The 27,619-nt window shown below is 46.9% G+C and overlaps 1 protein-coding gene across 1 annotated transcript in view; it reads left to right on the top strand.

The window, feature by feature from the left end:
- The first annotated feature begins 2,971 nt into the window (after window positions 1-2,971).
- LOC135826568 (uncharacterized) overlaps window positions 2,972-27,619 on the top strand; it is a 33,813-nt gene continuing 9,165 nt past the window's right edge. Inside the window, exons 1-8 of the mRNA XM_065339173.1 lie at window positions 2,972-3,772; window positions 12,622-16,288; window positions 16,728-16,810; window positions 17,854-17,943; window positions 19,066-19,167; window positions 19,520-19,669; window positions 20,790-20,940; window positions 26,022-26,071. Of these exons, the coding sequence (XP_065195245.1) occupies window positions 3,217-3,772; window positions 12,622-16,288; window positions 16,728-16,810; window positions 17,854-17,943; window positions 19,066-19,167; window positions 19,520-19,669; window positions 20,790-20,940; window positions 26,022-26,071 (4,849 nt within the window). The 5' untranslated portion in view covers window positions 2,972-3,216. The remainder of the gene's footprint in view (window positions 3,773-12,621; window positions 16,289-16,727; window positions 16,811-17,853; window positions 17,944-19,065; window positions 19,168-19,519; window positions 19,670-20,789; window positions 20,941-26,021; window positions 26,072-27,619) is intronic.

The raw sequence follows: 27,619 nt of genomic DNA, 5'->3' as shown, positions 1-27,619 counted from the left end.
CTACAGTGTACATTGTACATTGTGTACAGTGTGCACTGTGCATGTGTGCATGTGTGCATGTGTGCATGTGTGCATGTGTTGGTATGGCCGTACATGCATATGCTTACTTCGTATAATTATATCAAAACGACATTTCTGCCAATGTACCGCTGAGTGCCTGAATGATAGAATTTTTTACAAGTAAGAACTCATTGTTAGATTGACAGCATGAAACAAGGTGGAGGACACTGTGTTCAGAAACAGTGGCCTTATCTAATACTGGTTCTGAACCAGTATTGCTGAACCAGTATTGGGTTATATAATACCAAGTAAGAACTTGTTTGCTACTGCTTGGATCACCAATGTCCCGACTTTGAAGAGTAATGATGTCTATGGTCTATGGTGTGTGCTGTCAGTGAACTGGTGGAAAGGACTCTTTCTAAGAGATTTCCAGCAGCGACAGTATGATTCGTGTGCTGTATACATTGTATATACGTGTGTGGATTGGCATTGTCGCATGTCATGTGATCTACCTACATGTACACGCTGTGTAGTCTGTAGACCACGTGACAATGCACAAACAAAGTGTACGATCATGTAGTTATGTGTAGTGGTCGACTGAGTCTGTGCGTTTGGGATGACCGTGTCTGATCTGCTAGGGCAGTAGGGGTCCGGTATGGGTAGTGTTACCAATAAAGCCAGCACTATACTGTAGCACTAAAATACTACAGTCAACTACTAATCTTAAAGTACATGTATCATGCCATGAACTACCGTAGTACTGATGCAGTCAACGCCACTGGCACTACTGCACTAGCACTGTACAAGACAGTAGTTGTAGGTGGATGTACGGAGAGCCGATGGTTCCAAGCAGGGAGTAGTATTTTACTAGTATTTTACTACTCCCTGGTTCCAACCTATTAGTAGTATTACCCACACTACTTGCATTATCATGTACACAGGTGCACAGGTACACGGGTGTTGCGTAGGTGATACAGTAGAATGCATGTACAGTAGCTGTAGCCTAGTGAGTGTCGGGGTGTGGAAGTATTACAGGTTTGGACCTGCTACGCTTTGCTAGCAAGAGCCAAGACGGATGCAGTCCAAATTTAAAGTCTTTTGATGACATACAGTCGTGCCAAAGACAAAGAAATCTCATCTCGTGAATCAAGTAAGTAAAGTTTGCGCCCCGCACCATTTCTCCCATGCCAATGTTCGCATGGTTTGAGCTGCACAACATTCGCTGGGTCGGATTTTCAGTGTACTAAGGACAGCTACATGATTATGTATGTAACCTGTATGCGCCAGTGCACCGGTAGTAGTACATACAGTGTAGTACATACAGTGTAGTAGCACATGTGCCTATGTGGGCACCGTGTCAGTACCGGGCGACTGGATTTCATTGAGCAGCACTGTACTAGTACTCGTACACAGTGAGTGTGCAGGTACACAATCATGTTCATACTACAATCACTTGCATAATAACAATCATAATGACGTATGTCGGGACTGTCAGGGAACAACAGGACCGTGTTGCTTTGTTGCATAATTATTATTATTGGTTGGTTCATTGCGAGTTCATTGCGAGTTCATTGGTTGGTTCATTGCGAGTTCATTGCGAGTTCATTGCGAGTTCATTGCGAGTTCATTGCGAGTTCATTGCGAGTTCATTGCGAGTTCATTGCGAGTTCATTGCGAGTTCATTGCGAGTTCATTGCGAGTTCATTGCGAGTTCATTGCGAGTTCATTGCGAGTTCATTGCGAGTTCATTGCGAGTTCATTGCGAGTTCATTGCGAGTTCATTGCGAGTTCATTGCGAGTTCATTGCGAGTTCATTGCGAGTTCATTGCGAGTTCATTGCGAGTTCATTGCGAGTTCATTGCGAGTTCATTGCGAGTTCATTGCGAGTTCATTGCGAGTTCATTGCGAGTTCATTGCGAGTTCATTGCGAGTTCATTGCGAGTTCATTGCGAGTTCATTGCGAGTTCATTGCGAGTTCATTGCGAGTTCATTGCGAGTTCATTGCGAGTTCATTGCGAGTTCATTGCGAGTTCATTGCGAGTTCATTGCGAGTTCATTGCGAGTTCATTGCGAGTTCATTGCGAGTTCATTGCGAGTTCATTGCGAGTTCATTGCGAGTTCATTGCGAGTTCATTGCGAGTTCATTGCGAGTTCATTGCGAGTTCATTGCGAGTTCATTGCGAGTTCATTGCGAGTTCATTGCGAGTTCATTGCGAGTTCATTGCGAGTTCATTGCGAGTTCATTGCGAGTTCATTGCGAGTTCATTGCGAGTTCATTGCGAGTTCATTGCGAGTTCATTGCGAGTTCATTGCGAGTTCATTGCGAGTTCATTGCGAGTTCATTGCGAGTTCATTGCGAGTTCATTGCGAGTTCATTGCGAGTTCATTGCGAGTTCATTGCGAGTTCATTGCGAGTTCATTGCGAGTTCATTGCGAGTTCATTGCGAGTTCATTGCGAGTTCATTGCGAGTTCATTGCGAGGTGCCGGGTACAGTCAGTAGAGTGCATAAGATCCGAATGAAACAGATCAAGACACACACACACACACACACACACACACACACACAGACACACCACGCCATATACACACGCACGCACACACACACACACATACACACACACGCGCGCGCGCGCGCGCACACACACACACAGAGGGGGGGGGGGGTTCAGCTTGCGATAACTATACTTAGAGTTTTCACTCACACAAGCGATTGGCAGACAGAATTGACCGGTCCCGGCCCTGAGAAATACATGTTACTGAGAATGGGTAGCCGTATTCTACAGCCCCCGGCCGTCACCCCAAGTCACCCAACGAAGTCACCCAACGAAGCCAGTAGCACCATCTTGCCAGTCGCACTGCCAGCCACCGTCCCAGTGACACTCTTCATGCACCGCTAAGGTCGCGCTACGCACGGGTAGCAGTGGTCATGATGGTGCTGCATGGTTTCAACTTGGACGTCGTCGGGAATGCCATTTGAGTGGTTGGCGTTGCTAGCGAGCTGCATCTCGACTCAAATTATCTTGCTTTCCATGCAGTAAGTTCTTTTTCGTGTAAAAATGTTCTGTTGTTTGCGCATAACGTTCTTGCTACATGGGCTACGCAAATGTAGTTGAAGACCGTGCTAAGACTAAGGTTCCCTTATCGCCCACCATAAGCGCGAGGTGGATTGGGGGATTCGTGTGTTACCACTTTCCCAGCCCGTGGCAGGTGCTAGAATGTCGCTGCAAGGTGTGAAACTAAAAGGCGCTCTTGGCGTCCTAGCAGTATGGCTGGTGTTGATGGCTGGCTCTATCCATACCAGCACCGCCCAAACCAGTGCTCCAAGCAGCAGCATTACGACGAGTAGTAACTCGGCTGTTAGCGGAGCGGACGGAAGAGCTGAGTGCTCCGTTTTGCAAGGTGACATATCCAGTAAGAATGTCATGTTGCAAGGCATTCTGCAAGCTGAGCTTCTTCTGGGACAGAATGAGACAATTGTATCAGTAGTTGAGAATTGTCGTCGAAAGGAACATGACGGAATTACTGCCGAAGTAACCGTAACGATCGTTACGTCAACAGATAGACAACTTCAAACTAATCTTCTGTGTACTCGTACTGGTGTGGATGGTGGAATAACAACGGAAGTAACAGCAGCAACAACAGCAGCGGGAGGAGGTGTCGGAGGAGGTACCAGCGCTGGAGTCTTGAGTGTTCATGAGTTCAGTTTCCCGTCGTTAACAGCCGAACCCGGACCATGCCAGGCGTGCCTCAACAGCAGTGAATCTTGCCTAGGTGAGTCACGTGTTTGCACTGTGTCGACATACATCTAAACATAATACCCATTTAACGCGTTTGTATATTGCATGGAACGTGACGATAATATTGGCAATGATGTACAGGGATACAACTTTTAACCAAGACGGCAAGAGTACATAACCCCCGGGGGTTCTTGGTTTAGCATAGTGCATGATTGCATACAGTGTATGTACATGCATAGTGTAAACGTGTACAACAAGTAGTCGAACAATGTCAGGATCTTCTATGACATTGTGTAAGTATTTGATGTGTATGCGGTGCAGACATGTTCTCGAAAGTGCATGTACCGGTGGACTATCTACATGATTGTACTTCAAACACTTCGAAACGTACATTCGAAACGTACATTCGAAACGTGCAATTTGTAAACTTTAGCAAGTATGGACTACTACAGTGCTCGCAACTGAAATCCGATGCCTTAGCCCTTAGCGATGCGTTCACATTCTCTAGCGGTCTCTACTAGTATTTTCGTAGTTTTAATACTATCCCGTGTTGGGCGTTTGCGATGAGAGTGCACCGCTCAGGGGTCGGATTTCAGTTGCCAGCACTGCACAGTATTCACTTCGTCTTGGGGGTTAGACATGGGGACTTTGCCACACTGGGGTGTGAGCCCGTCTCTCTGGCACCGGGAGTACAGTGCTCGCTCGACTCTGTCTCAACTCAGTGAAGAGGACCCACACTTTGATCCGGTGAGCTGCGTCGCGGGGATTTGCACTCAGATGTGTCACCGTACAGTGAGATGTTGTTCGACGGTTCTATCCCCATGCACGGGACCAACACTAACAACAGGTGTTTGGAACATGTTCAGACGCCCTACATGTTGCGCAGATTCAGTTTTCTCTAGTTGTACGAGTCACCATCACTGGGCATCAGTCACGCTGAAACATATTACAATACAGGAGACGATAACGGAGAGGATTATCCATTCGAGAACAAACTCACAATATTCACTGGCTGCGGGAATGGAAAAGGAAAAGTAGGGGCTCCCCGGTAGTACATTGGGTACTGCACTTGCCTGCGACCCGAGAGGTCGCGGGTTCGAGCCCCGCAGTCGCACATCTGACTGCAAAATCCCCACGACGCAGCTCACCAGATCAAGGTGGTGGGTCCTCTGCACTCAGTAGAGTCAAGTCGAGCGAGCTGCAACTCCCGGTGCCGAAAGGCGGGCTCACGCCCCGACATGGCTACTTCCCCTTGTCTAACCCCCAAGACGAAAATGATAGTAGCCGACTGGCCGAAATTAAAAAAAGAAAAGAAAAAAAAGAGGAAAAGTCTGCAGAAAAAATTGACTGTCACCACCAGGACTCGAGCCTGGGACCTTCGTTTGAGGCCAGCGATGCTCTAACCGCTGAGCTATGGTGTAGCTGTCATCCCAGCAGCGACTCACGTCACAATAACTTGAATAAGCTGCACTTGCAGACAGCTAGAACAGCATCTCTCCGAATGAGGAATGTTTGCAGTTGATTGTAGCATGCAAGTGTCTCCTCGGAACAGCATACCACATTGAAAAGGCTTGCCCTTTCCCCATGCCGGAGTTTACCTATATATATGCTCAATGCCTTGTAGATATAGATTGCTCACTACCTGCTCAAAGGGTATTCAGAGAACCAGTCAGTGGGTGCCAGACACCGAGGCAGTCTCCAAGAATGTCTAATAGTGGTTGATGAGAAATATAGAAATCTTGGTTGGAAACATAAACCGGATGAGAAAATATTTTCAACACAAAGGTCAGAGGAGTGTGGACACGTTCGTTGTAACCGTGTTGCTGCTGTGGGCACGTTCGTTGTTACAGTGTTGCTGCTGTGGGCACGTTCGTTGTTACAGTGTTGCTGCTGCGGGCACGTTCGTTGTAACCGTGTTGCTGCTGTGTTCAGTGTACGAGTATGCCAGAATTTGTTCATATGAAGAGTGTGTCAGCGGAATTGCTCACCAATAGACTAGGAGGCAAATAGCACAGTGTAGGGTATAATGTATTGGCTCATCTGGGATGGTTAGTGAGTGATCAACGAGTGGTGCCTGCTATCCATGAAATATCTACACTGTGTACATGACTGTGTAGCTCCGTGCAGTGAAACCTGTCTAAGACGACCACCTCCTTATCCAGGGTCATTTGACTGGAAATAGCATCCCTTTGTGCTAGCTTCAGTGGTCTTCTTGGACAGGTGGTTGCCTCAGTATCCGAGTGGTCGCATTGACAGGTTTTACTGTACAAGCTAGAGTAGATCTATGTGAGCTCTGGGAGTAAAGTCTTGTGTGGATATCAATCACCTCATGGAATGAAGACTGCCCGACAATGTCAGGCGAGGTTTTGCGAGTGTTACGACTAAAATAATATGATCACTTATAGAACATGAAACTCAGTTTTCTACCAACGTATCAACGTATCACCTCTAAAACCAGTGCTTTCTACCAACGTATCACCTCTAAACCCGCACACAGGCGATGTTACTGTAGCTGCCATAGCGCTCCATGACAATCCTGCAGGGCAGAGCTTCTCTCGCAGTGTAATGCTACAGAATGCAAAGAACCAGTCGAGGTGAAAAGCCACTGTAACGCATTGTAATGGTCTGAACTGCTCACGTATTGGAAGCAGGCAGTGGTACAAAGTCACGCTCCCTGCATGCTGGGAACACAATGGACCAAGTTCCAGCACATGCACAGTAACTGAGTATGTCACGTGGTAAAGTTGATCATCAACTGCTTCGAATCTCTATTCTGAATACATGTGAACAAGAGTACATTAGGTGGATATGTACTCTTGATGTTATCTGTGTTCCATTTCCGGAAGGTTGTCATGTGGAGTACGAAACTCGGTGTAGAAACTCAACTCTGTCCGAAACGGTGTTCCCTACCGTGTGTGTAATGCTTGGGAAAACGCTCCTATTTGATGTCGTTACTGACGTACGTGTACGTGTAATTGGTTAGTTATCCGGCCGGGGGCGTTGCAATCTTGTGCATCATCCGATCGCGTGCAACAAGTGATCAATACCACAAAGCTGCATACAAATCGGTAACTGTGTTGGACCATCAGCTTTGTTAGCCAGGGGACATTTACTGTGTCAGAATCCACGCTATGCAGTCGCTAGCTACATGCGCATGTACCTGTATTGCGTACTTGGGTTTGTATCGGTACATGATCTGAGAGCACTTTACCGCCACTACGGCACTAGTGTCTTGTGTGTATAACACATGTACATCACGTTCACACGGTTGTAATCACTCCCGGTTGCTGCCCTTTAGACGTTGGTAGTGTCACGTGATTCGCGATCACGGTTCAGTAAGTAAGTTCTCTCAGTGCTGGAACCATAGATGGAAGGTTAGCTGCTGCAGACCCTGGAAAGCGTTCTATCGCCGAGTATCGGGCTAGTCGGATAAAGTATAAGTGACGCGCTAAGCTGGCAGAAAGTAACCAACTAATACTTTCTCTCTCTCTCTCTCTCTCTCTCTCTCTCTCTCTCTCTCTCTCTCTCTCTCTCTCTCTCTCTCTCTCTCTCTCTCTCTCTCTCTCTCTCTATCTATCTATCTATCTATCTATCTATCTCTTCTCTCTCTCTTCTCTCTCTCTCTCTCTCTCTCTCTCTCTCTCTCTCTCTCTCTCTCTCTCTCTCTCTCTCTCTCTCTCTCTCTCTCTATCTCTATCTATCTATCTATCTATCTATCTATCTATCTATCTATCTATCTCCCTCTCTCTCTCTCTTTCTCTCTCTCTTTCTCTCTCTCTCTCTCTCTCTCTCTCTCTCTCTCTCTTTCTCTCTCTCTCTCTCTCTCTCTCTCTCTCTCTCTCTCTCTATCTATCTATCTATCTCTCTCTCTCTCTCTCTCTCTCTCTCTCTCTCTATGTCTCTCTCTCTCCCTCTCTTTCTCTTTCTGCTATTGGCGCACCTGGTTGTGATGAGCCGAGACCCAAGGTCGGCAGAGCATCCCAGACCACGCCACCACTACCATTATTCATGGCTCACACATGACGGGTTTACGTGGCTCTAGTAAAAAAGAAAAAAACTGACTACTACTAGCTACTTGTGTATTGTGAGTTTTATACTAGCCAACTGAGCTGAACTGAGCCTGGCGATCTGAACTGAGCCTGGCCTTCTGAACTGAGCCTGGCCCTGAACTGAGCCAAGATCTGAACTGAGCCTGGCCCTGAACTAAGCCAAGATCTGAACTGAGCCAAGATCTGAACTGAGCCAAGATCTGAACTGAGCCAAGATCTGAACTGAGCCTGGCGATCTGAACTGAGCCAAGAATTCACTGCTTCCGTTGCTTGGTGGTGTTCGTGATGCAATTGCGTCATGGACCTAGAGAATGTGTGTACTAAACATGGCAAAGTAGGTTGACAGGCTCACATTGGCTGGTCAGTGGTTACCCCTGCAACCTGCTGGTACATGCTACCCTAGGCTCTACTAGCGCTGTTATTCCGCCGTGCACGTGCCAGGATACACAGCAGCAGCAGCAGCAGCAGGAGAGACGGTGATGACGACAGCAGCAAAATAATTAATTATCTCGGCCAAGCAAGCCGAAAAGCAACATAATGCAGCTGACCAGATCAAAGTGTGGGGCCGCGTCACCCAGTAGAGTCGAGTTGAGCGAGAGGCCGGTTCACGCCCCTGCTACGTAGTGTCTGGCAAATTACCCATGTACATGTACATGTATCAGTAGACTCCTACCTCAAAACACGGTCCGTGTCGACACAGTTGAAGCCAGGGAGTAGTAAAATACTACTCCCTGGTTGAGGCCATACTGGTTGAAGGGTTAACACGTCTTTTTTTTACATCTAAATGGAACTCAGATGGTGATCCAAGGAAAAATTTGTAACCTGAAAGAATGTGGGCACACGCTATGCGATCGAGTCCACCAACTGAACCAGATTTTGAACAGTCATACGCGCACAATCTAGCACAAAACTGGCAAAGAAAAACTGACAAGAGTATTTTCGTGCTTTTGTGGCAATAAAATTGTGCTGGATTGTGCATGTCTGACTGTTCAAAATCTGGTTCAGTTGGTGGACTCGACCGCATAACTTGTGCCGACATTTTTCCATCTTACAATCTAAATATGGATTCCCTAAAGGTTGTAATTAAGAATGTCCGCACTACAATAAGACTTTCAGGTCATACTGTAAAGGCGTATGCGTAGATCTACGTGTCGTCTTCGCACGCGTATCCGACACACCAACTGTCGACTGTGTCGTTGTCACTCAATCACAATCAATCGGCCTGTCAGACACGATACCGTTACATGAGACGAAGTAAAGAGAGGACGGGGTACCTGCCAGCCATGCCGATTTGGCCGGGACCGTCCCGATATCGAGGGTCCTAATACTACTAGTAGGCACTCAAAGGTGTATTTGTCGCGTGTCTCACGGCTAAATCTGTATACGTCATTTGCATGCCTAGGTGTGTCACTTTCCCGATCTCAGGTTGTCAAAGTTTGGCAGGTTTGGCATGTATCATGTGTATGCTTCAACCTTTCAGGCTGGGTCAGGTTGGGTAGTCCTCAAAGGGTTAAAATTAATTAGGGCTGAAAAAACAATTATACCGATAACTCGCATATCGATCGTTAACAGTTAAGAGTGGAATCGATAATCGTTAGTGTAGTCGTGTACTAGTAGTATGAAACTGCTAACCCGGTACTTGGGACTCTGCTATTGCTAATGGCAATGCAACAGAGGTATTACCCAATGTACATGTACATGTAGATAACTGACTATAGACTTGTGCCTGCGTGCATAAAGCCGTCGACGTCTGCATCCACGCAGGCACACGATACAGGAACGCAAAAGGAAGATGAAATCTTGCACCTGATGAAGGCTGCCACCAGGGAGGCCACTCGCTTGCAGAGGGCTGTTGCTGCCTTTTCAATTCCTCCACTCGCAGACATTACAGCCGGAACAAAAGACGGATGCTCGACTTGCCACACATACACCATGTACCATGTACCATGTATACGCCCGTCGCAAGAGAAGCACGCAAATCTGCAAATGCACTGGATGGCTGTGCACCCACAGATTTTCTCTTACACATACACACACACACACACACACACACACACACACACACACTCTCTCTCTCTCTCTCTCTCTCTCTCTTTCTCTCTCTCTCTCTCTCTCTCTCTCTCTCTCTCTCTCTCTCTCTCTCTCTCTCTCTCTCTCTCTCTCTCTCTCTCTCTCTCTCTCTCTCTCTCTCTCTCTCTCTCTCTCTCTCTCTCTCTCTCTCTCTCTCTCTCTCTCTCTCTCTCTCTCTCTCTCTCTCTCTCTCTCTCTCTCTCTCTCTCTCTCTCTCTCTCTCTCTCTCTCTCTCTCTCTCTCTCTCTTCTCTCTCGTCGATGATATCCAGTGGTACGTGGTTCGGATTTGTGCGGATTGATTTGAGCGAGAATAGTACATTATTACCATGATTACTAGTCTAGGGTCGCATGCTCTCCAGAGCACTTTAGTCTTACCATGGTCATCGTTACGTATAGATGATCTACTACACATGTCATGTACATGACATTGTAACTGACTAACTATGGACTTATGGTACATGGTAGAGAGGTTACCTATGCCTATGGTAACGCCTACGGAGAACAAGACTCTAAGATCAAGACTACAACTTAGTACAAGAGAAAGCAGCTACTGCCCTGGCCAGAGAAATCCGACCTCATTCACCTGATGAACTTCTAGGACACACACACCACTAGTACAGTGCATGCTGGCTACTGAAATCCGACCCCCTGGGCGGCGCGTTCACTTTCTAGCGGCCTCTATTTCGGGTCTTTGCGATGTGAGCACACTGCTCAGGGGGTCGGATTTCAGTTGCCAGCACTGTACTGTAGACGCATTTGAGCGCAGGGCTACTTTGTCTTTAGGCATGAAGTAGTTAGTTGGATTTCTCTGCCCAGACTGCCAGAGCTGTAGAACTGGTGCTCAACCGCACCGCGCAACGGATCCTCGGTATCTAGACGTTCTGCGAAACGCTTCTCAGGGTGCGATGAACAGATCTGTGAGCTGCGGATCCGATACGGATGGGCAGCACAAAGATTGGTGCTGAAATACATCACCAGAGCGGGAAAATAATGTTTCGTTCCAAAGAATCCAGCGCTAGAGTGCACTAGTAGTACTAGTAGTACTGCGAGTTGACGTCCCGATCGTTCACTACCGTTCACAACCTACCGGCCATGGCAAAAGATATAGAGTTTGCAGAATTATCCAATCTACTTTCTTCAGTTGACAGTTATCCCCTGCGGGTTGCAGACGACTCTGTGACAAAATGTTTTCTCCTGTACGTGTAGCATTTGAAGGGGAAGTCACGAGTGAAGTAATACAATGTAGTTTGGCTTTTTCGGAACGGCTGTGTGGCCGGTGTTACCAGAGTTCCAGTTGCTCAGTGTTGGTCAGTGCTTGAGCATGCATGGCAGTTGTGTTGACTGAGTCCGTTGCTGGTGGTGGTGGTGAAGGAATGAGCTCAGTGGTTGAATCTAGCAATACACAGGTGAGGCTCAACTGTGAATATTGGCCGAACTAAGTGGGCCATATTGTTTAGACATATCGGCCTAGCGAGTACGTATTGCATATCCCGAGATACGTCCTAGCGAGTACGTATTGTATATCCAGAGATACGTCTCTAGAATATTTGTCCAACGCTACGTCCGTCCTGAAAGGCGTGGAGTTCCAAGCGCTTTCGACGGCAACTTCTCTGCCAGTGCCTCTCTTCGAATGCTAGTAATAATAATTATTGTTTTCGTGTAAACTCGTGCGCGAGAACATTTTGAACAGAGCGCCTGCTCGCTGGCAAGATTCTGTTCCAAAATTTGCGAGCACAGAAACACAGCAAAAATGTATTTGGGACACATTCAGAATGTGGCACAATCATAATTATGGGTCTACGATGGGTTTGCTGAAAACCAGTTTGACAGCTCGCACGACAATACTACAGTTTATCACTCCCTTAGTACTGACTCACATAGATTTTTGCCATACCTAAGCAGTCAAATATTCCTGCATATTTCACTCCTTAGGGCTATATTGACTGCGTATATTTGACTCCTTTTTAGCGATTGAACACATGCTTTGGTCAGTCGTGATAAATCTAATATTGACTTCGTACTTGGTCAGTATAGGAAATAAAAGACCTCGTAAAAGACCTCGGCTTCGCCTCGGTCTTTTACTCGCCTTTTATTTCCTATATTGACCTCGTACTCCGTCAATATTAGATACGTACTTCGAATGACCATTCACATTACGAAATTTCACAGAAAATTTGAGAAACCCCCCCAAAAAAACGGTTCGAGTTTCACTCAGTGAGACTGAGTATCCCGCATCCGTATGAACGCCACCACCCTCTGTGGATCAAAGGCACAGATGCAGTTCCTGAAAGGGTGGGAGGTGAGTAGATCTGACCCACCACAAAGTGGTACTAGACCGAAAATCCCATTCACTGCATCCATGTTTCAATTACCTGTGGGTCGCAGCACAGCTAGGAAAATCCCTCCACTTCCAAGCAGGACTTGACAGAAATCCAGGCCTCACTGAAAAGGCAAATCACCGAAAGCGTTCTCACAGAACGCTTCCACCGTCAAAATGCATATCATAGCGGCACCCTTGACCGAATGATTAGATCTCTCAATATTCCACAGCCAGCATTGCATGGCAATTTATTGCTAAGTGCCGTCATGAGAAAACAAACCTATTAAGATGGCATGTTAGTATGATGTTGCACGTCATGTTATCGTCTCACCTAACAAACTCTGGTACACTACCAACTAGATTTCCAAGTTCTTGCAAGGGTGTAATTGTAATTGCATGTGTGTTGTGTGTTTTTCTATTGACCTACATCTGTGTTCTGTAGCCTGCACTTTGCTTTGTGAGAATGGTGGAGCTCTGCTACCAGATTGCTCGGCATGTCTCTGCATCGACAACTACTATGGTCAAACATGTCAACACCACGGCAACACAACAACAACAGCGACAAACACCACCTCTCCTACCCCTGCCACCACCGCCACCACCACGTCTATATTCTCATCAAGTTCTGAGAGCAACAAGCAACTGACAAGTACTGCTCCTCAAGACACCAACACCAGCAACGCCACCAGCAACACCAGCAGGACTACCAGCAGCAGCAACAGCAATACCAGCACCACCAGTAGCAACAGCAGCAATACCAGCAGTAACAGCAGCAGCAGCAGCAGCAGCAATAGCAACAGTAGCAGCAACACCAGTACCACCAGCAACACCAGCAACACCAGCAGCACCAGTAGCACCAGCAACAGCAGCACCACCAGTAGCAGCACTGGCAATACCAGCAGTACCAGCACCACCAGTAGCACCGGCAACAGCAGTACCACCAGTAGCAACAGCAGCAACAGTAGCAATACCAGCAGTACCAGCAGCAGCAGCAACAGTAGCAACAGCAGCACTGGCAACAGCAGCGGTACCAGCAGCAACAGCAGCAACAGTAGCAATACCAGCAGCAGCAGCAGCAACAGTAACAACAGCAGCACTGGCAACAGCAGCGGTACCAGCAGCAACAGCAGCAACAGTAGCAGTACCACGGTATCACCCCTAGTGGTTACCACGAATACGTCAGCTACAAGTGCAGTGCAAGACTTGGTCGTCACACCCATACCAAACACAAATAGAGATAGTGTATCTTTATCAGCTACACCACCCATACCAAACACAGCTACAGACCCAGCATATGTATCAGACCCCATCTCCAGTACTGTGGCTACGCCTGACTTTGCAACACGAGTAGCGAACCAGTCTCGCAGTGCAGCGTCCACTATAAATGATACAATTATGGCAAATACATCTATAGCTGAGAACTCTACTTCATCGACCAATGTACAGCGCCAGACATCATCTGACTCGCCTGCAGCACTCCCCGTGTCAACTGATGCCTCTATCCTAATGGTGACATCATCTCCATCTACCCCAGTAGAGATGACATCATCAGTGTCAATTTCTTCCCAGGCAACACCATCACAGCCTAATACTGTAGGTATGACATCATCATCATCACCCACGGCCATAACAGGTATCCAGATTTCAACACTACTATCTTCCTCATTTCCACAACCGAAAACTGAATTTTTTTCTTCTAACCAGTCAACAGCAGGCACAGAAACAGGTACCATGACATCATCACCACCAGGTACCATGACATCATCAGAAACCACGCCATCATCACCACCACCACCAGGTACCATGACATCATCATCATCATCATCATCATCATCATCAGAAACCAAGCCATCTTCACCACCAGGTACCATGACATCATCAACGTCATCAAAAACTATGCCACCCTCACCAGGTACCATAATATCGTCACCACAAGGTACCATGACATCATCACCATCATCACCACCAGGTACCATAACATCATCACAACAAGTTCCCATGACACCATCCCTGTCATCAGAAGCCATACCATCATCACCAGGTGTCATGACATCACCAGGTACCATGACATCTCTACCAGGTACCATGACATCACCACCATCATTATCACCAGGTTCCATGACGACATCACAACTTGTTACCATGACACCATCACTGTCATCAGAAACCATGCCATCATCACCAGGTATCATGTCATCATCTCTACCAGGTACCATGACATCAATATCACCAGGTACCATGACATCACAACCAGTTCTCATGACACCATCCCTGTCATCAGAAGCCATGCCATCACCAGTTGTCATAACATCATCACCAGGTACTATGACATCATCACCCCTAGATGACATGACATTGTCAGGTACCATTAATATATCATCACCATCAGGTGTCATGACATCATCACCAGGCACCATGACATCATCACCACCAGATGCCATGACATCACCAGGTACCGTGATATCATCACCAGGTGTCGAGATATCATCACCAGGTACTGTGATATCATCACCAGGTACCATGCTATCATCACCATCAAGTGCCATGACATCATCACCGTCGTCAGAAACCATCGCAACAACCATATATGCAACTCAATCAATGCCGACGAAAGTAGCCATAGACTCTACTCATGGCATTACATCAGATTCCTCAGTGATGACATCATCAGTTCCCGCAGCTACATCACCTCAAGCAGAATACTCCACAACAGCAGATAGCACAACTGCTTTGGAGGTGACAACTTCTGAGACAACCACAGTGATAGGAAATACTACCATCTCAACGACAGTACCACAGACAGACATATCCTCAAAAGTGACATCATCCACAGCAGAGATTGCATCACCCACAGCAGGGATTACATCATCAACAGCAGGGAATACATCATCCACATCAGGGATTACATCATCTACAGCAGGGATTACATCATCCACAGCAGAGATTGCATCATCCACAGCAGAGATTGCATCATCCACAGCAGGGATTGCATCATCCACAGCAGGGATTGCATCATCCACAGCAGAGATTGCGTCATCCACAGCAGGGATTGCGTCATCAACAGCAGGGAATACATCATCCACAGTAGGGATTTCATCATCAACAGCAGGGATTGCGTCATCCACAGCAGGGATTGCATCATCAACAGCAGGGATCACATCACCCAACACACCAGCAGCAGGATATACCGACTCCCCTACATCAGAGTCATCATCTCCCTGCATCCCATCTCCTTGTTTGAACAACAGCACATGTGTTGCTATAGACAACCGGCTTATGTGTGTATGTCCTGAAGGTTTCCATGGAGATCGGTGCCAGAAGAAAATAGCAAAATGTCGTTGCAATGACGTTGGAGCATGCCAAGACGAATACACGCATGAATCATGTTCATGCCCTCCTGGACTGACAGGAACACTGTGTGAGACACGAATGTCGCCATGTAGCTCGTTACCATGTGCATCAAACGCTACGTGCGCTGCTAGTGGCGAGTCTTATCTCTGCCGCTGTCCAGTTGGTTATGAAGGTGATGTGTGTAACAAAACACAGTGTAGCGCTAAGCCGTGTGAGAATGATGCACTATGTCTGCTGGACCGACAGGGGCAATACAACTGTACCTGTTCCCGGGGCTGGACCGGGGAGAACTGTACCGACCCGGTTCTCAGCGTTTGTAGTGTACACGGCTGCTCAGAGAACCGTGTATGCGATCGGAGTGCCGAGAATTGTGTTTGCAAGGCCGGACATATCGGACCAAATTGCGTGAAGACGGCAGCGGGCAGCAACGAATGCCTGAGTGCTCCGTGCTCCAATGGTGCAGCGTGTATTGATACACGTGATGGCTACACATGCAAATGCCTCAATGGTTACTATGGTAGCAGATGTGATGCGTGTCCGCAAACTTGCACTCAAAATAAGGAACGCTGTGGTTCTAATGGCAGGTGTGAGACGGTGCATTGTCCCAGATTCAACAACCTGCGTTTGTCCGACAGCATCCCAGTGGCGGAGAATGAGCATAACGGAACGCGTTGTATCTGTGACGATGGTTACTATGGCGAATATTGTCAGTACCAGTTGCATCAATGCGGCGAGGTTGATGCCTGTGAAAACGGCGGGTAAGCGCAGAACTATTGGTTGAACAATTGGCGACTTCCTGTTATGATAAAATTGGTATTTTCACAAATGTGTACTGTCGCAACCGAGGAATTTTACAATGGTGATTTTGGTAAATCCTTTGGAGTTCAATAAAGTGACCCATTGTCTCCATTGGCCTATTGACAGCCATTGATTCTTCATCGTTTGAAGAAAGAAACTAGAGACAAGACAATTGGGGTTTGTTAAAATTATAGTGTTGTTCTGTTTGTCTTCATCTCTTCTGCTGTGTGTGTGTGTCTCTGTCTATCTGTATGTATGTGTGTGTCTGTCTGTCTATCTGTATGTATGTGTGTGTCTGTCTGTGTGTGTCTGTGTGTGTCTGTGTCTGTGTGTGCGTGTGTATGTGTGTGTGGGGGGGGGGGGGGGGGTATGTGTATATGTGTGCATGCTGTATTGTAGGACCTGTAAAATCAGATATGGTGCAGAAGGACCCTTTGCACAGTGTATGTGTGAACTAGGCTGGTCAGGCACTACTTGCTCAGGTAAGACAACTAAACTCACACATTTACTCTCTGTCTGTATGTGTGTGTATGTATGTATGTATGCCTGTGAACGTGTGTGTGTGTGTGTGTGTGTGTGTGTGTGTGTGTGAGTGCGTGTGAGTGTCTGTGTGGGTGTGTGCGTGTGTGTGTGTGTGTGTGTGTGTGTGTGTGTGTGTGTGTGTGGAAATCGCTGCTGATATGTTGCGGGTTCGATTCCCGACGATTATGGTCACACATGTCTTTCTTCTCTTTCTCGGACTCTTCATGACTTTTCTTTCATTCTCCTGGGTGGTTACCAACAGCCAGTGCATGCCGGAGTATGTGGTGTGATGTGTGTGCGGGAAAAAAATGAAAAGATCAAAAATAGGGATTCACTGGCCAGAAAAAGTCACTTCAAAATAGCTGTATGGTGTAGACCAGGCTGAATAGTGACGGTCAATTCTTCAGCCTTGCAAGCTGTTGAATGGTGCAATCCCAGCACAAGTTGCTATGGCTTCTGCCGTAGCATTGCTATCATCGCCTCCGGCGATGGGCGTCAAAGGTCAAGGTGTGTGTGTGTGTGTGTGTGTGTGTGTGTGTGTGTGTGTGTGTGTGTGTGTGTGTGTGTGTGTGTGTGTGTGTGTGTGTGTGTGTGTGTGTGTGTGTGTGTGTGTGCTAAAATTAGTGGCGGTCAATTCATCAGCCTTGCAAGCTGTTGAATGGTGTAATCCCAGCACTAGTTGCTATGTCTAACATAGCTGTTCGCTATCATTGCTTCTGCGATGGGCAGGTCTGAGGTCTGAGGTGTGTGTGTGTGTGTGTGTGTGTGTGTGTGTGTGTGTGTGTGTGCATGTGCGTGTGCATGTGCGTGTGTGTTGATTCTGATTCGCCACCTGAGCGAGCACCAATGGAGACATACCAGTCGTGCTTTTGGTCGTCATGAGTGCTTCGCAATTCCATGATGCAAATGAAACACCTATTCATCTCCCAAACATGTCGTGAACTCTGTAACACCGGGATGGTTCTTGTATGTTTTGCGTCAACGTCTGTTCTTCCTTATATAGAGTGTACGAAGAAGTGTATCCACGGTAATGTAGACAAGCTCTGCCGTATGTGTATGTGCAAGTCCGGTTGGGAGGGTGAGAGCTGTGATGGTAAGTGGTGTCAACCTCCAAGACTAATGATGAATATCGTTGACCATGATATGAGAGGATGATGCTAACACCTCCTCTATTGTTTGCATTTTGTGTTCTATTTCAAGGCCCAATTTGGTCTCTCGTGGCCTGGCACGAGGGAAACATGGATGCAGCGAATGGGATTTTCGGTCTATTACCACTTTGTTGTGGGTCTGATCTACTTACCTCCCATCCCTTTAAGAGCTGCATCTGCGCCTTTGATCCTTGAAGGGTGGTGGCGTTCCTTGAAGGGTGGTGGCGTTCCTTGAAGGATGGTGGCGTTCCTTGAAGGGTGGTGGCGTTCCTTGAAGGATGGTGGCGTTGCTACTGTTGTGAAAACCGCGGCCTCCAGCTGAGTACCCCGTGAACCGTGTCTTTATTTCCAGTCCCATTTGCTAGATATTAGAGTATAATAAAATTTAAAAAATTGTAAGATTTGGTCGTTACTGCCTGGAGAAACGAAAGCCATACGAATATCCGTCAATTTTCGATCGAAAAAGAGCTCAGCAAAGAAAATTACGTTTGTTTCAATTACCACATTGCCACGCTGTGATGTACGACACTCTGTACACTGCAGTACAGTGAGTGTGTGTGCATACCTGACTGCCTAGACCTATTTCCCTTCAAGGTGATTCCGAGAAACTTGGCATTCCCACTTTTACTCAATCTCTGAATCCGAATTGTTTTTTCTTGTAGTGATTTGTTGTTGCCTCATCCGTCGAACGCTACAAAAACTTCAATATACAGAACATTTCTAATACGTTTAGCCTCGAAGATATTTTACTGTCACAGTCTTGGCACTACACACGTCTGCAGGTTGCAGTCTGCATTGATTTGCAGCCACAGGGCCTTGATAACGTAAATGTTGTCACCCTGCACAAGTTTTCAGCCACACTCTTTGATAATGGTGTAAGTATGTCATTGGACTTAGGGGGGGGGGCAACTGTCTATGGTTAATGATGAGCTCGGAATGTATATTTCTGTGTTGCCCTCATTCTCCTACAAATAGCCTAATGTTTTCACTGTGTGTGTGCGTGTGTGCGTGCGTTTGTGTGTGTGTTTGTGTGTCCGTGTGTATGTGCATGTGTACAACATAAACAGAATGCTCTGGTGTAATTCAAGGTCAGGAATGCTTGCCACAGTGCACCACGCCAGGCTTTGAACCAACAACAGTCATGGAATCAAAGCACAGCGCTTGTTTTGGTAAGGCTCTATCTCTATCTCTCGTCCTCTCTCTCTCTCTCTCTCTCTCTCTCTCTCTCTCTCTCTCTCTCTCTCTCTCTCTCTCTCTCTCTGTCTCTCTCTCTCTCTCTCTTTCTTCCTATCTTGCTCAATCTGTCTCTCTTTCTCCTAAGTAGAAGTATATATTTGCGTCTTGGTGTGGATGTTCATTCATTGTGTGCATATTTGCGATATGGCTTGTGTGACTTGCTGTTCCTCTGCTCCTCACACTCCTGTGCGCACGCCGCTCACGATCGAAGCTTAACCATCAACCTAACTTAGTGTACATTGTACTACATGTGTATGTTCTTTGTTGTCTATGTGTTGATCACAGCATGCGGCATACACAATTGCATAGCGTGCAACCGCCCACCGTTTGTACTCGCCCCAGACAAGACCACTGAAGATCCATCTAATCTTGAAGCCTGTACTGAGTGTGAGCCGGGGAGTGTATTGAGCAAAGGACGATGCATCGGACCCCAAGGTAAAAAGCATGCGCAAATACTCTCTCTCTCCCCCCTCTCTCTCTCTCTCTCTCTCTCTCTCTCTCTCTCTCTCTCTCTCTCTCTCTCCATGATGTTCTGTATTGAAAGTTCTACGTGATTTTAGTGCTAGATGATGATCTCTTAGAGCCTCTCCAAGGCTAACTAAGATTTGCAATTTCTTCTCGTAAGAGTATTCCCAGTCCCTGTAGTGTGACATATCACATGATGTGCATACATGCAACACTGAGCATCCTACAATACATGTCACATGATGTGCATACATGCAACAAGCACCCTACAATACATGTCACATGATGTGCATACATGCAACACTGAGCATCCTACAATACATATCACATGATGTGCATACATGCAACACTGAGCATCCTACAATACATGTCACATGATGTGCATACATGCAACACTGAGCATCCTACAATACATGTCACGTGATGTGCATACATGCAACACTGAGCATCCTACAATACATGTCACATGATGTGCATACATGCAACAAGCACCCTCCAATACTACTATGGCCTGGTGGCATTGTAGCCAATTCTCACCAGCAATGTCATAATATGCCGCTAATGTTAGCTGGCATGAATTGACCCTGCCTTAGAGGGTGACTAGAAGCCAAGCATGCCGGCAGTGATGCCCGGCAGTGATGCCCAGCAGTGATGCCCCGCAGTGAAGCCCGGCAGTGATGCCCCGCAGTGAAGCCCGGCAGTGATGCCTGGCAGTGGTGCCCGGCAGTGATGCCCGGCAGTGAAGCCCGGCAGTGAAGCCCGGCAGTGGTGCCCGGAAGTGATGCCCGGCAGTGATGCCCGGCACATAGTCGGTACCTAGTCGATTGATCATGTACGTGTATGTGCACTCTGGTTTTTGAATGATAAGTACATTGCCAGGGATGCTAGTATTGACCCTGGCAGGAAGAGGGTAGAGGAGGGGTAGGAGGAGATGAGATCAAGCCAAGACGAGGGTACCACTGAACACTTCTTCATTTTACCTTTGTGTGTGTGTGTGTGTGTGTGTGTGTGTGTGTGTGTGTGTGTGTGTGTGTGTGTGTGTGTGTGTGTGTGTGTGCGTGTGTGTGCGCGTGCGTGTATGGACATCTAGATTCTGCCGTAGTCCACCCACGCGGTGATCGAATAGTCATCATCGCTGTCATCGTTGGTGTATCGGTATTGGTTCTGCTACTTATCATCATTGCTTGCTGCATCATACGCAGACGTCGGCGTGAAAGAGTGTACAAGTACAAGACGTCTGCGTAAGTGTAACTAGATTTTTTGGTGTGTCTTTAAATGAACTGTAATCAGATGATGTAATCAGATGATGTAATCAGATGATGTAGTGATAATTATGGTTATCTAGTATCTGTCTCCACTGATGACCTCTCTCTCTCAATGAACGAAACAGCTATCTGGAGGATATGGAACACCCATCCAAGAACGAACTTCCTCGCTATGGTGTGGTGAATGGGGGCCAAGAACGTAGTGTGGAGAGGTGGACAGTTTCAAATTTGATGTATTGACAGTCAACAAAATTAATATTATAGAAAACAAAAAGGACCAAGGAAGTACAAGTGACCCTATAATGTCCACTAATTATAATCGTTATGGTGTAACTTGTAGTTCCTTGGTCCTTTTCCTTTTCGATAAATTTATCCTTGGCTCTCCATCCGAGTCCAAAATTGATATTCGTCGCATTTCTATTCAAAGGATCAGTCAGGCGCATTTCTATTTTGGCTCTTTTCGGCCTCCTCCTTAAATATTGGTTGCATCTGAAATGTTTGTTTGCAAAGTACTGTTTAACTGGGTGTACAGGCAGTGCAGGCTGAAATTTTAATTCTGTAAATATATCAAGCCCTCGGAGGCTGCATATTTGGTATTGATTTATTTGAATTCGGTATCTCAACAGTACAATGTACAACTTGGGAAGATCCGAATGACATAGATACATAAACATAAAAGTGGAGTAGGTGCTACAGCTGATCATTTTATCGCAGATTGTGGGACTAAACTAATACCAGTATGCAAGTACACAAGAAATAAAAGCTGAAAAAATATTTGACTTACAATACGTACTATGCCTGGATCCTCTTATCTAACTGTTCACAGCCTAACTGTTCACAGCGTGACTGTTCACAGCCTGACTGTTCACAGCCTGACTGTTCACAGCCTGACTGTTCACAGCCTGACCGTTCACAGCCTGACCGTTCACAGCCTGACCGTTCACAGCCTACCTGTTCACAGCCTGACTGTTCACAGCCTGACTGTTCACAGCCTGACTGTTCACAGCCCGACTGTTCACAGTCTACCTGTTCACTGTCTACCTGTTCACAACCTGACTGTTCGCAGCCTAACTGTTCACAGCCGGGATCTACGACCGTTCACTGGGGAACGATTCACAGCCCGACAGTTCGTCGCCCGCTATTCACAGCGAGATTTTTCACAGCGGCCAGTATTCAGAGCAGTGACAAATCACAGTGGGACAGTTCACAGCGAGACAATTCACACCATGTATCACAGCAGGGACAGTCCACAGCCTAGCAAATCAATATTTCTAAAGAAGACAAGGAAAAAATTAATCATGGATTTAGAACTGATTGTTGTATTAATTAATAAGGTGTGCCATTTGAAACTCGGATGTTGAGCCATACATAAATGTGGAAGAGAAAAGACATATGGATACGAGTTAAGAGTAACTCTCCATTACTGTAACATGATACTATATACAGTCAGAAAGTGCAATAACTAGGCACAAAACTGACAGAGTACTGAAACATTCGACGTCCTGACACCTAGCTTCAACACATCTCCGTAGCGCTAACCGACAGCCTTCCAACTTGGAAGGTTCAAGGTTATGGAAAAGACCAAAGAGGGGAAGGCAAGCGCAACGAAAACGAGCAAAAGCTACAGTCCCAACGGAACAAAGAATGTCAATTGTTACTGGACGATGACGAGACCAGTACGATATTTGACAAAGCGGTCTAACTACAATTCGAAGCAGCAAAGCAGCACACCACCCAACTTGGGTGGGTCATAAATATCAAAGATAAGTAAAGAAAGGGAAGCTTTGCGAAAACGAAGTGTCGGTTAGCGCTACGGAGATGTGTTGAAGCTAGGTGTCAGGACGTCGAATGTTTCAGTACTCTGTCAGTTTTGTGCCTAGTTATTGCACTTTCTGACTGTATATAGTATCATGTTACAGTAATGGAGAGTTACTCTTAACTCGTATCCATATGTCTTTTCTCTTCCACATTAATTAATAAGGGATTGGAGTTTTCATATGACATTGAAAGCCAAATTGTGGGCAATTCCCCTGAGGAACTCCCCGGGTGGCCGCTCTTCGAAAGACTGCAGTAGATCAAGTAGCCTTCTGTCTCGGTCCTGATACTTTTTCTTGGGTGGTGGTCCTGAGTCGCCTGCTATGTGTCTTTCCAGGTTTTCTCCGTTATGGCTTGGCTCTATCATTATTTCTTCTATCAACTTCCAAACAGTGGGATGGTGGCAAGATATGGTTGATGAAAACTTCCTGTGCCAGCCCTCTTGGCAGTTATTCGTACGATCTTCACCGAGCACTTTCTGAGCATGGACACTCCATGTTGAGATGGGGAACATCGGCTCCCGTCTCTGAGCATGGACACTCAATGTTGAGATGGGGAACATCGGCTCGCGTCTCTGGCCGTTGTGCCTTCGAGTGCCGAGGTAATGTCGTTCGAAGTATTCTATAAGAGGCTCAGCTTCTTCGGACAAACTCTCTTCCAGGACCTCAATATAGTGCACAACATCTCCAAGTGGCACGAACGGAAGTGATGCATGCTGCTTCACCTCTAAGGCAAACTCAGGATCAGCGATGTAGCGCTCTTGAAGACCATTTGTTTGAACCTGGCGATAAATATTCTGGGTGAGGTGGAAGAAGCAGCCACGGATAGAGCATTCCGGGAACTTGGCGCTCACGGCATTCATTGCGGCTTTCTCGAAATCCATCGACACACTCTGCGGGTTGATGTCATCCTTAGCGTGTTTCAAGGTATCCAGCAGTCTCTCGTATGTCACCTGTAATGTGTTCGGCAGCAAACTGTACACCAAAGGAAGAAAATAACTTCTCTTTTCGGTAGAAATGGTGTACAGCTGGTAAAAGAGATTTGGAACGGTTTTAAATGTTCCACCCATGAACCAGTGCTCTGCATCCGCCAGGAGTTCCATGTTCCTCTCTGTGGAGAAGACAAGGTATCGCTGATTGCCATCAGCAGGACCAGAATCATGGAGCAGAAATTCCTCCCCTCCACTCTTGTCCTTTACGTAGCCATGTCCTTTGTAGATGATCTTCTGTGCACCTCGCTTTGTCGTCGTCACATAGTCGGCGACGTCGCTTAGAAAGTCCATCATTACACGGGAGAAAGAGGACGAACAGATGGAAAACCACTTCTTTTCTAGCAGACTAAGGTGTGCATTATGACAGGGCGCTGTCACCGCTGTGAACTGTGCCAATGTGAATTGTCCATGGTGTGAATTGACCCGCTGATACTGTGAAGTGTGGGGTTGTGAAGTGTCCAGCGATGAACTGTCACGCTGTGAATTTCAGGGCTCACAGCATCACACAAAAGCGTGGGCGCCATTTTGGACAGGCCGCTGTCACACGAGCCAGCCAGCATGCCAGAATCGTGTACATGCGATCAGGCAGATATCACTGAAAACTTGAAAGTGGGGTGCATTCAAAATGTTCATTCGTACCAATGCTTTTCCCTAGGCCTCTGAAACTCTAGGAACATACTCTCAATACCCATTGTAAGGATTTGTCCGAGAGTTTTTTGTTTTAATCGATACGGTTTGGCGTATATATGGAGCCAAAGTATCAGTTGGTGCAGGCGTAATTCTGATTTGGATTATTGTACTAAAATTGAAAAGTCTCTCGGAGAAGTTCTTCTAATTTTCCTACTGAAAATTTTAAGCTATTGGCCATCAAAATCGGGCCAGAGACGGGTACAAACGAACATTTCAAAGGCAACCCTATCTGCAGTGCAGCCGCGAGGAAGAACCGCGCGCCCTGCACTTGTTGTGAATGCGGAAACAACACTAGCAGCAAAGCAATTTTTTGAAATGTTTTTGCTACTCGCCTGGCGCTTCATCGCTGTGTCCTCCAGGAGTTATCAAGGCTATGGCAGAACGAAGAAATACATGGCCAGCACAACGGCGAAGCCATTGGACTTGTTCTCTTGCAACGAAACGGAGTGGCGAATCAAATAATTCACAACTCCACATCGTCACCACTGCGCTACACGGCTCTTCGCAGACCAGCCGTATATTTACGTTTACACAACAGGACTTCACGGCGGAGAAACTAAAACTAGAACACGACGTGAGTCATTGCTCCATGCCGTCAAGGAATGCCAGTCCTTTCCCTCTAGCTCTCCCGTCACCCGCGCCTGTGCATCAGCGGCGTAGCTGCCCGGCTGTAGATGTTGAACTCTTTCGTCAACGACTGCAGGATTCTGCTCGGGGCTACTTTTCGCAGGACTCCGTGTGCGGACAGTCTGAATGAAGCCTTCGGCCGACAAGGCCAACACTGCTCGCGAAATATTCCACTTGGAAGGAAACAAGAACTACCAAAATGAAATAGAGATAGTACTGAGACAGTCTCCGGCCATCTCCTTCACCTTTCACGACTCAGTCCTTGTCACAGCAACTAAGCCCAAGCAAGTCAAAATCTCCTTGCGCGACTGCGTTCTACGCCTGCGCTTAGCGGTCACGCGAGTTCGTTTCCATGGTGATCAGATCCAAGATGTCCTCCCACGTAATCGAGGTTTTGGCATAGTTGCTGTGAGCCCTGAATTTTCGCGCTGAGAAAAGTATCTCGACGAACTGTCCCGAGCCTGACTGTTCACAGCCTGACTGTTCGCAGCCTGGCTGTTCACAGCATGACTATTCACAGCCTGACTGTTCACAGCGTGACTGTTCACAGCATGACTGTTCACAGCCTAACTGTTCACAGCCTAACTGTTCACAGCCTAACTGTTCACAGCCTAACTGTTCACAGCCTAACTGTTCACAGCCTGACTGTTCACAGCCTGGCTGTTCATAGCCTAACTGTTCACAGCCTTAATGTTCACAGCCTGACTGTTCAGTGTTCACAGCCTAGCCACACACAGCCTAACCACACACAGCCTAGCCACACACAGCCTAACTATGGACAAACACAATATGACAGTGATTTGGAGAGCGGTTTTGGAGACTTGCAATAATACCGAGGACTAAATGAGAAGGAAAAATGAACGAAAGAGTCGGGGAATAGAATGATCAGTGTGTGACTAGACATTCACGTTTACTCTGGTGTTCCGACTTGCAGGTACGGCGGTGATTCCTCTTTGATTACGAGAAACCCCAGTGCCCAACAAGGTTAGTGCTTCCCATAGCCAGTATAGGGGATTTCCCATAGCCAGTATAGGGGATTTCCCATAGCCAGTATAGGGATGTCCCATAGCCAGTATAGGGATGTCCCATAGCCAGTATAGGGATGTCCCATAGCCAGTATAGGGATTTCCCATAGCCAGTAAAGGGATGTCCCATAGCCAGTATAGGGATTTCCCATTGCCAGTATAGGGATTTCCCATAGCCAGTAAAGGGATTTCCCATAGCCAGTACTGATAGGGATTTCCCATAGCCAGTATAGGGATTTCCCATAACCAGTATAGGGATTTCCCATCATGAGCCAGTATAGGGATGTCCCATAGCCAGTATAGGGATGTCCCATAGCCAGTATAGGGATTTCCCATAGCCAGTAAAGGGATTTCCCATAGCCAGTACTGATAGGGATTTCCCATAGCCAGTAAAGGGATGTCCCATAGCCAGTATAGGGATTTCCCATAGCCAGTAAAGGGATTTCCCATAGCCAGTATAGGAGATTTTCTTGGCACCAACAACTGTTTCAGTCTGGAGAGCACTGGCTTTGTTCAATGCAATAAAGAAAGAGAGGGGGGGGGGTGGGGGAGGGTGGGGGGGGGAGGGGGGAGGGTGGGGGGAGGGGGGGGGATAAACACAATAGACCATGTGCCGTGGTCGTTGTATCCGATTACTTAGGGAAAGGTACTCTTGGTGTGATTAAAACAGTGCATATCCTTATAAACACCTAGACCCCTCCCTCACACACACACACACACACACTTGTACTTGTACTTGCTCACTGCCAAAACTGGTCACGTGGGTCTCCCCGGGAGAGGGGAGAGAGACTCAAAAGGAATCTTGGAAAGATGACTCAATTGGCCATTGAACCGCCCAACGGCCGACACCCCCTGAAATCCCCAAACTAGGGTGGACTTGAAATGATCCCACTTATGGGCTCACCACACCTCAGTAAGTGGGTGAGGACAAGGTGCAGAAAAAGGATTGACGGCATCAGGGTATCCGTCCCGGGATCCAACTGCAGGTACCCCTGCCCTCAGTGAAGGTAATACTTGGTACTAGTGTGGGTGGCTAAATCAGAGTGGATCTGATAAAAGCTTCACTAGCACCATTGATTACACAAGAGTTTATCTAGCCAGAAGTAGTCCATGGTTTAACAGGTATGCATACTTCAAATAGAAAGTATATGAACCCTGAAACCAACAAAGGTGGTAGGTACAACAATACACCTTCAAGCAGCCGAGCCCGTTGGCAACAGGCCCAACACTATCTGGCATAAGTGTACCCACCAACCGAACTAGCTGGCACACACACACACACGCACACACACACACCTATCCTGAACAAGGCATTATACCAGTGTCTCTGATTGGCTATACATAGGCTAGCAAGTAGAAAAAGAGGACCAAAGAGCTACAAGTTACACTATAGTACCCACTAACGCTCTTTTGTCCTCTTTTCTTCTTCTTATTAATATTATAATTCATCCTTGGCTCTCCACCCGAGTCTAATTTTACTGTATGTGTTTCTGTGTTCTCACACTAC

The sequence above is a fragment of the Sycon ciliatum genome, chromosome 10, assembly GCF_964019385.1.
Source record: "Sycon ciliatum chromosome 10, ocSycCili1.1, whole genome shotgun sequence".
NCBI lineage: Eukaryota > Metazoa > Porifera > Calcarea > Leucosolenida > Sycettidae > Sycon > Sycon ciliatum.
The sequence above is the reverse complement of the archived record's forward strand: the minus strand, read 5'-3'. Positions and strand labels throughout refer to the sequence as shown.